At 34.5% G+C, this 16,945-nt stretch overlaps 2 protein-coding genes across 2 annotated transcripts; one reads left to right on the forward strand and one right to left on the reverse strand.

Moving 5' to 3' along the window:
* Positions 1-1,066: 1,066 nt before the first annotated feature.
* On the forward strand, positions 1,067-9,899 carry LOC149926897 (uncharacterized). Its single transcript, XM_090158709.1, has 5 exons — positions 1,067-1,556; positions 1,871-2,104; positions 5,946-6,081; positions 7,872-8,001; positions 9,679-9,899. The coding sequence occupies exons 1-5, from the start codon at positions 1,120-1,122 to the stop codon at positions 9,762-9,764; spliced, it is 1,023 nt and encodes a 340-aa protein (XP_090014835.1). The 5' UTR covers positions 1,067-1,119; the 3' UTR covers positions 9,765-9,899.
* Positions 9,750-15,370, reverse strand: sing (MARVEL domain-containing protein sing). The gene is made up of 4 exons (XM_090158710.1): positions 15,203-15,370; positions 13,249-13,431; positions 12,630-12,770; positions 9,750-10,024 (listed from the first exon to the last, which is right to left on the reverse strand). Exons 1-4 carry the CDS (start codon positions 15,311-15,313, stop codon positions 9,947-9,949), a joined length of 513 nt encoding a protein of 170 aa, XP_090014836.1. The 5' UTR covers positions 15,314-15,370; the 3' UTR covers positions 9,750-9,946.
* Between the last annotated feature and the right edge of the window lie 1,575 nt (positions 15,371-16,945).

Below are 16,945 nucleotides of genomic sequence, written 5' to 3' on the forward strand. Positions count from 1 at the left end.
CCCTCTCCGTTAGCCTGGGCCGAAGCCCAGTTACCAGCCCACACCGGACCGAAGTCAGAGGTGGAGATAGGACCAATTGGACGGAGCTAACATCTCCCAGTGTGCCACCGCCCGTGCTGGGTTACAAGAGCCGGACCCCGACTCACCGGTAAAGCCACCAGTTATTGCACACTCCGACCCCTCGTGGGCCTCGTACCAGCGTCTGTCGCCGTTAAGTAAATAATGAAGTAATAACTCTCTTTATTCTTTATTTTTCATATACACAGGTGCCGTTTAATTTTATAACGTCGCCGTTATACATTCCCTGATTAAAAATTCTGGAAGTAAAGTAATGTAAGTTATGTTATTCGATTAAAAATAAGTACGGTATAATTTTTATATATTATATCGTTAGACGGAGTAATTATGAGTAATTATACACGGATTACACGCGTGATCAGTCCACATTCGCAGTTTAAAGGGAAATACCTGCCAATGGAATGTGTCATGAGCCTACGAAAGTGATATTCATCTTATAAGAGTTTATTATAAGCTTTGGTATTATCTGTCTTATGGTAAAACAGTAATTTTATATTTTTTTAATATTTAAATAATTAATGTTTCTCAAGTGTAATTTTTTGAGATGTCTAGTTTTAGAACTAACGCAGCGATTTTTTTAAGGAAAGGTTGAAATTTTAAATAATTGGAAGAAACTATTTTCCTTTGTATTTTATTGATTACATTCAAAGAGCAAACATATACGTTCCTGTTACAATCAATTTTAATGTATGGTATTCAAAAATGTCGTTAAAATTTTACAAATATTTTTATAAACTAATACTTATATTGGTTAAATTTCGTTCTGTTTTAACTTGAATTAATTTAAAAATACTTTACTACATTGTTGTATAATAAATTCTTGTCCGTTTTTATAAATCTTGCGTAAGTTTTTAAAATCAATAATGTCTCTGAATTGCCGTTTTCGGCGCGACGATCGAGCATCATAAAAAATTCCAGTTACAAAACCAAGAGCCAAAAGCAGACGACGCTAACGGGAGGAATATAAAATTAAAAGCGTCCTGTTCACTTCCAAAATGGTCATTTTAATGTTGGATATCGCGACCGGTTCATCGAATAAGCATGTCCAAAAAATATTCCAACAAACCGGAAAGTGTAGAAGCGGCATTTCGTAACCTGGCTAGCAAAATTGAACGGGAAAAGATCTCGGTGATTAAATTGTCGGAGTTGTCCGTTATTCGACAGCTGAGAAAGCGTTCGGAGGACGAGGCAAAATCGAATCGGAGACGCAAAATATTATTTTGGTACTCGGGTTTTTTGGCTTTTTTCAGCGTGGCGGTTATCGGTTATTCCGTGTGGAATCCCAGGGGATTTAAAGAGATCGTCGCTCGAATCTGGTTCTACTTCGAAGGGCTACCGTTAGAAGCCGAATTATGTACTATAGACATGCCTTCGTCGGTGCAAACCTTTTTCATGCCACCCGTCAATTGTTCCATTTGTAAATCGCGCCAAAACGTCGACCGGGTCGCCAACATTTCACCAGACTTATTTGAACAAAGGTAAGTCTTATGATAATTTAATTTATTCGAATATATTAGTACATACTAGAGACATAAAATATTAATTTAAATATTAGACTACCCACAAAAGTCTCGTTCACGTTTTAGGTTCTATTTAGAAATTTGACTTTATTTTTGACCAACTGTAGTAAGGGGTGGTTTATGCAATAACATGTAAATATAACACTGGGGCCTTAAATTAACATAATACTCCACTGACTTTAGTATGCTATCGATATAATTATAAAATCATAGTGTTATTAAATTTGTTATCTTATTATGAATTAATTTTTATTTAATTGTTTAATTGTTAGATACGCTTATAGCGGCGTACCAGTAATTGTGTCAGACGGTGCCCGAAATTGGTCAGCAACGAAACAATTCAGTTTCGATTTTTTCAAAGAATTATACGGCTCTGAAGATAATCATGGCGAAGGGTGCATGTTTTTCCCTTACAAAACCGGATTCAAATCATTGACTGAAGCCCTAAAGATGACTCCCAGTAGAGCCCATATGAAAGACGGCAGTGAGCCTTGGTATATTGGATGGTAAACCTAAAAATTGTTTTTTTTTATTTTTAATATAGGTAGCTGTTCACATTGTTTAATTCATACCCAATAACTTGTAGAAATTTGGTGGCCAAACTAATTTACTTTTAAAACTTGTATTGTCTAAATGCCACTTTAGGCTTAGATCGTTTTGGCTTGCTTATTTCTAGCCTATTTATATCGGTGGTCACAGAGACAGGCTCTTGTAAGAGTTACGGACATTTGGGTACACACAATCCTCCTGATGTGTTGTTTCGGACATTTGAGTACACACAATCCTCCTGATGTCACATCAGGAGGATTGTGTGTACTCAAATGGCACATTAAAGTTAAATTTAAATCAAATTGACAATATCCCTGTACGCCAACTTAATAAGCGCATTATAGCAACCAAAAAAAAGCGCACTAACAAGGAGACTATACCCGAGGTGGTTATCACCGATTTTGTTGAAACTCGGGGGTTAGGTAGACCTTATGATAGAACGGAAATTGCCGAAGGGAAAAGTTGCAAGGGGCTTTAGTTTTCCCATGGCAACCGAAAATGTTTTTGATCTCTCAAAACAAAAATCTCCATTTTCAAAAGCACGGAATTTTCTCGGTTTGATCTATTTTGGGTAAAATTGATCAAGGGTTTTGGTTAAAATTGATCTATTTTGGGTAAAATTGATCAATGGTTTTGGGTAAAATTGATCAATTTTGGTTAAATTTTAACAAAATTTGGGTAACCGAGAAAATTCCATGCTTTTTTAAATGGAGAGGTCAAAAACATTTTCGGTTGCGATAGGAAAACTAAAGCCCATTGGATTTTTTCCCTTTGGGAATTATCATATAACTAAAAGGTCTACAACAAAATCGGTGATAACCACCTCGGGTAGTCTCCTTGTGTAAGAAAACCTTCTTAAAAATCCGTTACAACGCTTTCGCCATAAACATGACCATTGATAAAAGGTTAAAAAGAAACACTATGCTATTAAAACTAGCATCTGGTTAAAGCTACCCGATTTCAAAAATAATACCCCCCACTCTCCAATACGCGGGAAACGTTAATAAAAAAATAGGCCATGGACGAAATTAAAAATGAAAATTACTCGAGTTTTGAGCTCGAAATTGATATAAATTCCAAAAAGGAGGGAGCATTTTATATCGATTGATACTTCATTTACTCTTTTAACTCCATCGATCGAAGAGTTCAGTAGAAGAATTCCAAAATCACAGAAATGGCCGCAATTAAAGTTCCGGGCACCCTGTCCCAAAAATCAATATTGGGCTATCAAGAAGATGATCTGCCCAATAGGTTGACATATCATTGACCCTTCTAGAACTAACTGTCAAAGAGATATGAACGACACGACGGCATCGGCTACACTGTACGTGAAACCAGTACACATAAATCCTAAGAACTGTTAGTCAAATCAAATTCTTGACGTTTTTATTAAATTGCTTTACGGCCGTTTTGGTATTCAAATATTTCGTCATTTTGAAAAATATGCTAAATAATATGATTTTGCAAAGAACGCGACCGAAGCCTGCCCGTTCCTACCTTTAGCGTAGCACCGGAATAGACGAATCCACTATAATGACAGGTTAGCCTATTCACACGAGCTAATATTGTCCCAAAACTTTGTCGGCCAACAGGATTCGCAAACCGAGTTGCTCCTTGTGACCACTTTTGGAAGAACGCTCATTTTTGACCCAGGATTAACCGTTTTAGACTCGAGTTTGCAAAACATTGGATTTTCGTTCACTTGATTTCGCGAGTTAACCAGCGAAGAAAATAACTCGTAATTATTAAAAGAAATACCTAAAGTACTACATAATATGCAAATTTACAATAATAAAGGTATTTTATATAAATATTATCATAAGTAACACAATAAAAATAAGTACGACACTTCCTATTGCTTTAATGCAAATTTTCTAACCGAACCTTTTTTTGGCACTGATACTCTCTTCAAGTTGTGATTTGGACTCGCGACTTACCGTTTTGGATGTCTATTTTTTGACCAAAATTTAAGCCAAATATCGGAGAGCACGTTCTGGAGTCGCGAGGGGCTTTGGCTTTGTTTCGAAGCCCGCGTGCGAATAACGCGTGATAAAAACAAACAAGAGTTCGTGGCGCCGATAAAACTTTTTTAATTTTTATCATTTTAGCCTAATGTTCCGCCTATCTATTGGCAACCAGATATTTTGGCTTAGCGGAAGTTTCGCATATCTTAGACACTAGAGGGCTCTGTGCTGAGAAAACATATTGATTACGCAATAACTATGAAAATCAGTTTGGTTGTAAATCTCGTTAATTGTCATACTTATTGTTATTATGTTACTTATGATATTATCATTAGTTTTGCGTAATCAAAAAGATGTATGTAATTATTAGATTTAAATATTTGTAGGTAAGCCTCGCTCAGAAAAACCATCCGCTCTTCAAAATTTTGCCTTGGATTAATAATATTAATAATAATAAACCTATTATTAGACTTAGCCAACAAAAGCGTTTGTATGGCGAATGCGTTATGAAATTTTTTCTACATTCACATGGAATGGAGAAAATATTATCACAACATTGAACATGTTGGCGACACAAAGGTCAAGTTTAAACAGCTGTTTTTCCTAAATATTTATATTTACTAATTTTGATAAACATTCTTTTGATTGTACAAAACTAAATTAAAATATTAATGATAAATACCTTTATTAATATAAATTGACATATTGTGTAGAATATTAGGTATTTGTTTTAATAATTACGAGTAGTTTTCGTGGAAAACGCGAAGTGTTGGTCCAAAATATTAGCTTAAATCAAATTGTTCGAAAAATCAGATCTCCGCATTTTACGCAATACGTGTTTGAAAGAGTCTTTAAAGGATCAGCTTCAAATGGATTAACTAGAAAAACAGACAGCTTATCTACGGTTCAGTGTTTTCAAAATTTGTTGTTTCAAGCGAAGGGGGGTGGAGGGGGTAGCAGATGTCCCGCCAAGCGCCGATAAGACCTCGCTATTCTCATGTTTTCTTCTGGGGTCTTATTCCACGGTATCATCTAGGAGCAACAAACACAGCACTGCCCACACAAGGAGAACGCAACCCGTCAAAAGTCGTGTATTTTCATTGGTTAGACGCATCAGCGCCTTCTGCCGTCGGAAGGGGAAAATTCGGAAATTGTCTTCCTCCTTTCCGTAAAACGTTCAGCGAAAAGGTTCTTCCAATGAAATTCGTACACAACACTGCGTTAGCGTGTTTAAAGGCTAGCTGCGTTCTTGTGTTTGTTGCTCATCTTCCCCGAGGAGAAAACCAGTCGTTACCCACGCCGCCTAGCGGATAAAAAAAAAGACATTTTTAAATTGGTGATTCGGATAATGTATTTATTGATACTTAGGGAGGATGACTAAAATAATAATAATAATTGTTTATTGAAAAAAAATTCTTACTAGAGAGCTGATACCAAGTTTTTGGCCAAGTTGCTAGGCAAAGTTTAGGTCGTGGCTTTGGTTATAATTAGTTTACAGAACTTTTTGAAATATAGATTAAATTGAACATCATTGATTAAGAGAAATGATAATATTAATTTTATGGCTTATACAATCGTATAATTATCTAATTTTTTCACCAACATGAACTTTAGCATCTTTTTTAAAATACGAGATTCCCTTACTTGTTGATATATTTAGTGTGTTAAACTTTTCCGTAGCTTAACAGAACATTGAATTAAGTTTTAAGTTAGTTCCACAATGTAATTAGAGTGGGTAAAATTAGAAGATGCAAATGCTACACGTACTTGTCTATTGAATGAGTTCAAAAATGATAGAATTTTTGAAGTCGCGTGAATTGTATCTTCATTGCAGGAGTAACTGCGACCCCGTGATCACGGACATCCTGAGGACGCACTACCAGCGGCCTTACTTCCTGCCCGTCACCTCCGAGAGTTCCAGCACCGACTGGATTTTTATGGGCAGTCCTGGATATGGAGCCCATATGCACGTTAGCGAGCCTTCAGTTTATCCTTTATTCGCGCTAGAAAATTCGTTGGGAAAACCATAAATCCGAAATTAAATTTGATTCTAATTAAAACAAAAATGAAGAATTCGAATTAGAAATATATAAAATCCTTGAATCATTTAGATTTCCCCTTCTTTGCGACAATAAGCGTAACTTGTGGAAATTCTCTACAAAACCAAATAGTTTAGATTTTCGTTGAAAATTCATCTAATGAGTGAGAGATGTCTATTTTTTGAAGTGAAAAGGAAGATATAAGGAAGCGGTTCACCCTGAGTTCGGTTTTACCATAAGGGTATAATATTGTTACATAAGTGTGACACTTCCTATTCTTCACACGCAAAAGTTTTACTGAGAGCTATTCGCGAGACAGACTGCATTACGGGCATCGTTGCCGTTTTGCGTCCGCTTGCTAACGCGTCACACGTACCCTTTGACAGCGCCTTGCTAGGGTGAGATTTTCTTCTTGCTATGAAGCCACTCCGTTACTACCTCTCAGAAAAATATTCACCAAAGTGACAAACTTATGAAACAATAATATAGACTTATGTAAAACGTATAAAAGAAGCAATTTGAGATCAGATTGTATCGGATGCATTATCTCAAGTAATCGATCTGAAATGAACTGATCTGGTATAATAAATAGCATCAGATTCAGTTAGCTGAATTGTTATCTGATTTCTACGTCTAGTTTAATCTAGTATAATCTTCTGGACACTAAATCAAAATAAACCAATAACTGTGAGACATTTGAAATCTGATCACCTCAAGTTTTTTATTGACAATCTGATATATTTTTTATACATAAGGTATTCTAGGGCCAAGTCAATGAGCGACTTATAGCCTTTTTAATTTAAGTAACAACCTTCTTTAAATTGTAAAAAAACAGACAAAACAAAAAATAAAAAGGGACTTGTAAAAAGAGTTCCCTTTTTGTCGGTTTACGAGGAATTCAGAATAGTTTTTGGGTTTAAACTGATTTGTATTTTGACCCATATCAACTGATCCGATAAAATCTGATCGTAAATGCGCATAATCTGAGAATCGGCAGGTAGCACTATAGCGATGCTATTAGAGGTACGATTTTAACACTTTTACTTGTGATAGATGGCGCCATTGTACAGTTTTTGGCGTAAGGTTATTTACTCAAAAAACAACTAAAGTATTTTTTTTGTAAGATCAACTCATTGAGTTGAGAATATTAAACTAGAGGTCCAATCAAAACGTCGTATTTCAGTATTTCGTGAAACAAGTTTTTAAAAAATAACAATACTGCCGTCTGCTCCCAAATGACGAGAAAACTTTATCATTCTACTCGTGGCGTCGTCTATCGGACGGTCTATCTCTCAATGGTTCGTTCAAATAAGACGCGTTTTCCGGCAAAAAGATTTTTTTCAAATATAATGGATGGCGCCACGGGTCATATGATAACGTTTTCTCGTCATTTTAGAGGAGACGACACATTCGTAATTTCCCAAAACCTGTTTCGTGGGGAGCAGATTTGATTGGGTCTCTAGATTAATATTCCCAACTCAATGGATCAACTCATGAAAAATTAAACTCAATAATAAAGAAACACGAAAAATCGCGTTTTAATAGAACTTAAAATTTATCGTCTCAGACTGCTGGCGCCATCTGGTAAGACTCTAGGAGTCTAGGTATTTAAAAATCGTCCTCTAATGGCGTTCCGTTACCCCGGTAAAAGGAACTATAATTTATCAAAAACAGTGTTCAAATTGTTCAAAGAATAATAATATTTGAGAAAACCATTATAGATTGATAAAGTGGGGTTACCATCGTGGCAAGCTCAAATCAAAGGCAAAAAGAAGTGGATGCTGGAACCAGCCACCGAATGTAGCTACGAATGCAGTCGCATCGAAGTTGTGGTCGAACAGGGCGAAATCAGTAACTCCACTCATTTGCGAAATACACGAACCGAAATTATCTAGTGCATCATGGTGGCTAAACTAATTCGCCGATTAATAATAATAATAATAATAATAATAATAATAATAATAATAATAATAATAATCAGCTAGGCTAATACCCAAGGCCTAAGTCATCAAGTGACTTTTAAAGCCATTAATTCAAGTGGCCGGGTTCAGTAGCGGCGCCAGGATTTTTGGGGAGGTAGGCCAACCATTGGGAGGCCCATCCACCACAATTGTTTCAAATCCGTCCACGTGGATTATTTAATATTTTTTAAGCAAGTGGTGCAATGCATGTACATCCCTTACATCGGAACTTAGAACTTACAATGAATGTACATAGGTACACTAACAAAGGAGACTACCCGAGGTGTTTATCTCCAATTTGGTTCAAACTCGGGTGTAACTTGAAAACCCCTAAAAGGGTGGACAAGAATGGGCTTTCGTTTTGCCATGGCAACCAAAAATGTTTTTCACAACTTAAAAACTGATTACTCCTATTTACCCAATATATGTATATTTTCTCATATTTACCAAAATTGACGTATATTGGTCCAAATGTACCACATTTAGCCATGATCTAAATTATGTATCTAATTGATGAACCGTTTTTAATTTTTTGAAAAATATTCGATTTTCCCATGTTAATTTTCATAGAGAAAATCAGTTTTTAAGTTGTGAAAAACATTTTTGGTTGCCATGGCAAAACGAAAGCCCGTTCTTGTCCACCCTTTTGGGATTTTCAAGTTACATGAAGGTCTACTTACCACCCGAGTTTGAACCAATTCGGAGGTAACCACCTCGGGTAGTCTCCTTGTAAGTAAAGTAAGTTTAAGAACCATTTATTTGTAAAGATAAAATTAAAGATACAATTTGGATATAGTAGCGCTCGCCAAAAATTAAAACTAAGAAATAAACTACTGTCGCAGAAAAGTGACTCGTACCTTTGAAAGGAATAAAAACAGCAGTGTCGTTAAGCAAATCACTCGCATTGAATATGGGAAAATTAATAAATAAATAAATTATTTCGCAAACAGATAACAGAATTTTCTGATATTAAATAATTTGGAGACCCATATATTAAATTTTGGAGGCCCCTTAAGACGACTTTTGGAGGCCCCAAACAAAATTTCAAGTAGGCCCAGGCCTACCCCGGCCTGTTGCTGGCCGGGTTGCAATGCGTAGGAGATTGAAAAAAACGTCATACAGGTGGCGTACTATAACAAAATGTGGTAAATGTCTATTTAAAGTAATTGTTTACCTCGTTTTTACCCAAAAAGAATTGGTATCGACCCCGAACAAAGGTTATGGCTCCCCATTTTGAAGTACAAATTAACCCTATGTAGGTTAAATGAATGGATAACGAATTGGTTTCTACCATAAGCGTATAATTATGTTCCATAAAAGTGTCATTTCTGCGAAATAATTACTAATAGCTTTGTATGTTATGGAATAGACTTGATCCATCAAATGTTGGGGTAATTCCAGAAATGGCTCAGTAAAAATTCACTAATACGAATCATAATTATAAAATTACGTTACTACTCTAGACCTTGTTGATAATTTCGGTTCACGTATTTCTGTCAATTATCGAATAAAAATGATCATTTTGTACGAAAAAATTTCTTTAATTTGTCAACTTTTTATCGTATAGTTGTCTTGGATACAAATATATGGTTTCACCAAACGTTGATTGTCGGAGATCAGATGAGTATCACCATCGGATCCGAATACGACTGATAAATTAAAACATTCCAAAACACTAGAAAAATCACGCGTTCTCAAAACGAATAAATGTAAAATCATTATTTGGAAATGTTAATCTATTTACACGTAAACCCGAAAAAATAAAAGCGAATTAAATATAATTATGGAATGAAATTAAAAACACTTATGAAAACTATACTGCACTTTCGTTAAAATTAATTATAACTTTTAAAAGCTTTGTAAGCGCAATAAGCGTCAATACCGTGAACTCCGGAACAGACAGCTCCCAGAATCTGCACAAAATATAAAATATCACAATAATTTAATTACTAAATCATAATTATATAATTATTTAAAGTAACGGTATTGCGAGAGGTCAGATACTTGCAAATTTTGCGTACACTATTTTGAATCTCAAAGTGATTTCAAGATTTAAGAGTACCATTTTTCTTTTGGTTTCTGGTTTTTAGGCTGATTTCGAGATTTAAGAGTACGATTTTCCTTTTGATTTCTGGTTCTTTAGGCTTATTTCGAGATTTAAGAGTACGATTATCCTTTTGATTTCGGGTTTTTAGGCTGATTTCGAGATTTAAGAGCACGATTTTCCATTTGATTTTTGGTTTTAGTCTGATTCTAGATTTAGGAGTACCATTTTTCTTTTGATTTCTGGTCTTTTAGGCTGATTTCGAGATTTAAGAGCACGATTTTCCTTTTGATTTTTGGTTTTAGTCTGATTCTAGATTTAAGAGTACCATTTTTCTTTTGATTTCTGGTCTTTTAGGCTGATTTCGAGATTTAAGAGTACGATTTTCCTTTTGATTTTTGGTTTTAGTCTGATTCTAGATTTAAGAGTACCATTTTTCTTTTGATTTCTGGACTTTTAGGCTGATTTCGAGATTTAAGAGCACGATTTTCCTTTTGATTTTTGGTTTTAGTCTGATTCTAGATTTAAGAGTACCATTTTTCTTTTGATTTCTGGTCTTTTAGGCTGATTTCGAGATTTAAGAGTACGATTTTCCTTTTGATTTTTGCTTTTAGTCTGATTCTAGATTTAAGAGTACCATTTTTCTTTTGATTTCTGGTCTTTTAGGCTGATTTCGAGATTTAAGAGTACGATTATCCTTTTGATTTCGGGTTTTTAGGCTGATTTCGAGATTTAAGAGCACGATTTTCCATTTGATTTTTGGTTTTAGTCTGATTCTAGATTTAGGAGTACCATTTTTCTTTTGATTTCTGGTCTTTTAGGCTGATTTCGAGATTTAAGAGCACGATTTTCCTTTTGATTTTTGGTTTTAGTCTGATTCTAGATTTAAGAGTACCATTTTTCTTTTGATTTCTGGTCTTTTAGGCTGATTTCGAGATTTAAGAGTACGATTTTCCTTTTGATTTTTGGTTTTAGTCTGATTCTAGATTTAAGAGTACCATTTTTCTTTTGATTTCTGGACTTTTAGGCTGATTTCGAGATTTAAGAGCACGATTTTCCTTTTGATTTTTGGTTTTAGTCTGATTCTAGATTTAAGAGTACCATTTTTCTTTTGATTTCTGGTCTTTTAGGCTGATTTCGAGATTTAAGAGTACGATTTTCCTTTTGATTTTTGCTTTTAGTCTGATTCTAGATTTAAGAGTACCATTTTTCTTTTGATTTCTGGTCTTTTAGGCTGATTTCGAGATTTAAGAGTACGATTTTCCTTTTGATTTTTGGTTTTAGTCTGATTCTAGATTTAAGAGTACCATTTTTCTTTTGATTTCTGGTCTTTTAGGCTGATTTCGAGATTTAAGAGCACGATTTTCCTTTTGATTTTTGGTTTTAGTCTGATTCTAGATTTAAGAGTACCATTTTTCTTTTGATTTCTGGTCTTTTAGGCTGATTTCGAGATTTAAGAGTACGATTTTCCTTTTGATTTTTGGTTTTAGTCTGATTCTAGATTTAAGAGTACCATTTTTCTTTTGATTTCTGGTCTTTTAGGCTGATTTCGAGATTTAAGAGCACGATTTTCCTTTTGATTTTTGGTTTTAGTCTGATTCTAGATTTAAGAGTACCATTTTTCTTTTGATTTCTGGTCTTTTAGGCTGATTTCGAGATTTAAGAGTACGATTTTCCTTTTGATTTTTGGTTTTAGTCTGATTCTAGATTTAAGAGTACCATTTTTCTTTTGATTTCTGGTCTTTTAGGCTGATTTCGAGATTTAAGAGCACGATTTTCCTTTTGATTTCTGGTTTTAGTCTGATGGTGAATTTCACAATAACTACTTCTCAATTTTACGACCCGGTAATGATTTATATGGTCATTGTAGTAACAGAATATTGGCAAAGAATTATCGATGGAATAATTGGACAAGTCATACCATAAGTCCATAATATTATTCTACAAGTTTGTCGCTTTGGGGAATATTTTACTGAGAGCTAGTAACGGAGTGACGTCATCACAAGAAGAGGCGCTGTAGGACAAGTTGCATTTTCCCAAAATGGCTGCCTGTGGCCTTTTTAGCAGATAAATTCTGGCTAGCAGACGACAAAATCCGATTTACTCCTTTTCAGAAGGAGTAAAAAGAGTAGCCTTAATACTCCGGAACAAGCGAATACTTTGTGGGCCGAAGTAATTATCATCCCCGGAACAGGCGAATAAAACGTTTTAGGGTAAAAAGAGTACACTTTTAGTCCGAGAACATGCGAAAAAAACCACTTATAGTCTCCATGGGTAAGATATAGAAGGACTGGTGCAGAAAGAGTAGCCATAATACTCCGGAACAAGCGAATAAAACATTTTAGAGTAAAAAGAGCTTGGCTTATACCCATGGCACCGTCATAGAGTAAACTTTTAGTCCAAGAAAAGACGAAAAGAATCCAAATAGTGCAGCGCAAAGAGGGTAATAAGTATGTATACAAATGTATATTTACCGCAGCGGCCATCATGGCCGGGTAGGCTTGGAAGTACGGAATTATCAGATACATTGGCCATAGTATGAAATAGCACTGAATGATCAGGAAACTAGCAGCGACGCCATAGAGAACTGCTCCAACGGTGTTTTGTACGACTTCCTGCATAACAATACAATATTTTTCAAAATCAGGGTTGACAGTTTTTTAGATTAAAATTGCCTGACTTTTCCAGGTTTTCCGTGACTTATTCTATGCACAAAAATTATATTTTTAACCTATATTTTAGTAACAATTTTCTCTTTCAACCCAATTCTGTCATTTCCCTGATTTTTAAACTAATATTTTAAATGCCCAGACTTTTAGACCCATTTTCAAATTCCCCGACTATTAGACACACATTCAAACTCCCCGACTTTTCTAGGAATAAGCGAGTTTCAATAACATTTGACGAGGATGGTACTTTGACCTCATACCTTGACCTAAGTGACTTATGATGTCAGCTTAGACAAGTACCATCCTAATAGTCATTTTTAAAGCCGGTGCGGTTATTGAAACTCGCTTATTCCAGGTTTTCCAAGTACCGTTGCAACCCTGAAAATTATCCAAATTATGAAAGTTAATAAATATTTCGACGTACCAAAACCGTCGATCGTACAACTCTAAAGGTGTTCGAGGAGATAATGTAAGACAGTAGAAATATACAAGATCCAAGCAGCGCAGACGCCGACGAAGTCAGAAACAGGGCGTAAGACGTGCCCAAAAGTAACCAAACAGGCGTTCCATAGTTAATGGTTAGTCCCAAGCAGATACCACCGAAAAGCTGGATGAGAACTTTCATTATCATGTCTATTTCGTCATTCATAATTAAGAATTTGGAACAATCAGACAGACCACTAAATCAGGGCCCCCACTCAAATCTTAAATTTTTTTATAGGAAAAATAGGATTATATTTCTACAAATATAGGACTTTATAGGACTATTTTTGCAAATTATAGGATGTTATACAACTATATATGCTATTTAATTTACTACTTTATGCATTTAAAAACAAAATCTATATTTAGAGAAATAAATCTTTGATTTTCACTTAAAAAATATAAACTATTTAACCATTTTATTATAGTAGCTAACCATGTTAACAATAACAAAAGTATAGACTAGAATGACTTGGTATAGGAATTTAACTGAGTGGCTAGATTTAAAATGGGCAAAATATCAAAATTATAGGATTTTATAGGACTTTTGGGGGATTTTGTTAAAAATATAGGATGTTATAGGACATTTGTGAAAATATAGGATTTTATAGGAATTATAGGACCTCTGGGATCCCTGCTAAATTTAGTTAAGTATTAGCAAAATCCCACATTATCATAAAACATTTTCCATTTATCATCAGGACCCCTTCAATGCCTCCATGTAAAGTCTGGGTGCGCCACTGTTCGTACATCTTGTCTATTTCAAAATCAAGGCTAATAATACATCTGGAGCCTTCTAGTTTCGCAGTGACTGAGAGGGGAACTGGGAACTAAATATAGAATGTACTCCCCAGACATGTTTCAGCCTAGTGTCAATGCCTCCCAAATGTCGCCTAATGACAACAATTTCGTCAAATGGACAGCTTTTTCAGTCTGTCGCGACTTTTCTTGCCATAAAATTAAATTGTAGTTTGCAAAACAATTTATTGATCAAGTTAATATTGGGCAATAATTTTTTTTAAAAGATTTCGGCATTTTATTTAAATAAGGATTTAGGTAATTTATTTAAGGACTTTAGTAACTTATTTGATTAAGGATTTGGGTAATATATTTAAGGATTTTAGCAACTTATTTGAATAAGGATTTGGGTAATATATTTAAGGATTTAAGCAACTTATTTGATTAAAGATTTGGGTAATTTATTTAAGGATTTAAGCAACTTATTTGTTTAAAGATTTGGGTAATATATTTAAGGATTTTAGCAACTTATTTGTTTAAAGATTTGGGTAATATATTTAAGGATTTTAGAAAACTTATTTGATTAAGGAATTGGACAACACATTTAAGGGTTTGGTTAATTTATTTATTAAGGATTTGAACAAATTATTTGATTAAGGATTGATACCTAATATTTATTTGATTAAGTATTGGTACCATTTATTTGATTGGATATTCGTACCATTTAATTGATCTAGAATTTAAACAATTCATTTGTTAAAGGATTTAAACAAATTATTTGATTACTGCTTAGGACAATTCATTTGAATAAGGATGTATTTGATTAAGGATTTGAACAATTTATTTGTTGAAGGATTTGAACCATTTATTTGTTGAAGGATTTGAACCATTTATTTGTTGAAGGATTTGAACAATGTATTCGATTAAGGATTGGAAAATTTATTTAAATAAGGATTCGAACAATTTATTAAAACAAAAGTTCTCGAACAATATATATTTTTCATTTTGGGGAAATTTTCACGCGGTTAACCTCATTAAAAAATAGTATTTGAAAGGGATTTTTTATAATTTTATTTTTTATAATTAATGATTATTATTTTTCTCCATATCCCTCAATGGCTTTCAAACAAATCCGATAAACAAATCTGAAAACTTACAACTTCCAATAGCTTGCAAATTCCAGGTTGGGTTGAGAGGAAAGATGTGTGGAAACAAGTACAGCATCCACGTGCCTGTTTGGGAATCTGACTTCGTGGAGAGACGGGCATCTTTGGGAGCACGAAGAGCGGAACTGAGGCGCTGATGGAGGAACGAAAATATTTTCGCCCAAGAGGCACTGCGAATCTTCGAAGTATACCAGACAGCGTTTGCGAAAGATGTTGAAACAGTGATGGGCACTTTGGTTACAAAACCGCTCAGCTAGCGCTCGCGGAATTTTGAGCGGTTCCTCTCTTTTTGTTCTTTTTGAGTGGTAAAACTTTTGCTCCTCTCCTTTTGTTCTTTTTTGAGGGGTAAAATTTCGCTCCTCTCTTTTTGTTCTTTTTTGAGTGATAAAACTTTGGCTCCTCTCTTTTTGTTCTTTTTAGAGTGGTAAATTTCGCTCCTCTCCTTTTGTTCTTTTTTGAGTTGTAAAATTACGCTCCTCTCTTTTTGTTCTTTTTTGAGTTGTAAAATTTCACTCCTCTCTTTTTGTTTTTTTTTGAGTTGTAAAATTTCGCTCCTCTCTTTTTGTTCTTTTTTGAGTGATAAAACTTTGGCTCCTCTCTTTTTGTTCTTTTTTGAGTGGTAAATTTCGCTCCTCTCTTTTTGTTCTTTTTTGAGGGGTAAAATTTCGCTCCTCTCTTTTTGTTTTTTTTTTAGTTGTAAAATTTCGCTCCTCTCTTTTTGTTCTTTTTTGAGTGGTAAATTTCGATCCTCTCTTTTTGTTCTTTTTTGAGTGGTAAATTTCGCTCCTCTCTTTTTGGTTTTTTTTTAGTGGTAAATTTCGCTCCTCTCTTTTTGTTCTTTTTTGAGTGGTAAAATTACTCTCCTCTCTTTTTGTTCTTTTTTGAGAGGTAAAATTACTCTCCTCTCTTTTTGTTCTTTTTTGAGTGGTAAAATTCCTCTCCTCTCTTTTTGTTCTTTTTTGAGTGGTAAAATTTTCGCTCCTCTCATTTCTGTTTTGCGCTCTTATAAAAAGATATTTTGAGCGAGAAAATATCTTATAAAAAGATATTTTCTCGCTCAAAATGAGACGATCGCGCCCATCACTAGTTTGAGAAAACAACGGCACCAAAAGGCGGGCAAAACTGAAACGTTTAGTCAGCGAAAAATGACTTAAGCCGAGAAATTAGGAACAAAACATCGCGATTCCTTTCAATAAATATCCTTATTGTGGTTTAACAATTACAATTACCAGAAAGTACCCGAAAGTAAACGTAGAAATTAATGACAATAAACCCCTCTCTGACGCTCTTGCCCCCCTGTTGAAAAATACTGCCAGATCTATGTATACATAGTTTGCATCCCTACGTCATCAATGACGCAGTTCCAAGTATAGATACATTCACCAAGAATAAATATGTAATTTACTCAAGAATGTCGCCATTTTGCTGGTGTAGATTTCTCAGTAAAACGCGAGGGTTAACAGTTTCAATCGTCTGTTTGTGGATTTTAATTATTTTTAAATGATTAAGAATTGAGTTTCACGTTAAAAATTGTTAATTGCCTAGTTAAAATTGTTCGAGTAGTTCCATTAGAATGGGAGACCGAAAATTGTCATTTTATTCAATACCGAAGGTAATTGTAAAATAGATAAACTTTGCTAACTTCTTTTCTTAGATATTCCTGTCGTTATTTGCTATTTTATTTAAATAACCCGGGTTTAAAATCCTATCTGGGTTTTCTTAAGGCCCTTAACG

The sequence above is a fragment of the Leiobunum rupestre genome, chromosome 9 (genome assembly GCF_980474605.1).
Source record: "Leiobunum rupestre chromosome 9, qqLeiRupe1.1.hap1, whole genome shotgun sequence".
Taxonomy (NCBI): Eukaryota; Metazoa; Arthropoda; class Arachnida; order Opiliones; family Sclerosomatidae; genus Leiobunum; species Leiobunum rupestre.

Excerpts from the sequence above, each read along its gene's own strand:
- LOC149926897 (XM_090158709.1), top strand. The coding sequence starts at position 1,120 with ATGTCCAAAAAATATTCCAACAAACCGGAAAGTGTAGAAGCGGCATTT. Across the intron at positions 1,557-1,870 it reads CCAGACTTATTTGAACAAAG|ATACGCTTATAGCGGCGTAC; the intron begins GTAAGTCTTATG and ends TTTAATTGTTAG. Across the intron at positions 8,002-9,678 it reads GGTCGAACAGGGCGAAATCA|TTGTCTTGGATACAAATATA; the intron begins GTAACTCCACTC and ends TTTATCGTATAG.
- sing (XM_090158710.1), bottom strand. The coding sequence starts at position 15,313 with ATGCCCGTCTCTCCACGAAGTCAGATTCCCAAACAGGCACGTGGATGC. Across the intron at positions 12,771-13,248 it reads TTGTACGATCGACGGTTTTG|GAAGTCGTACAAAACACCGT; the intron begins GTACGTCGAAAT and ends ATTGTTATGCAG. Across the intron at positions 10,025-12,629 it reads CGGCCATGATGGCCGCTGCG|ATTCTGGGAGCTGTCTGTTC; the intron begins GTAAATATACAT and ends TATTTTGTGCAG.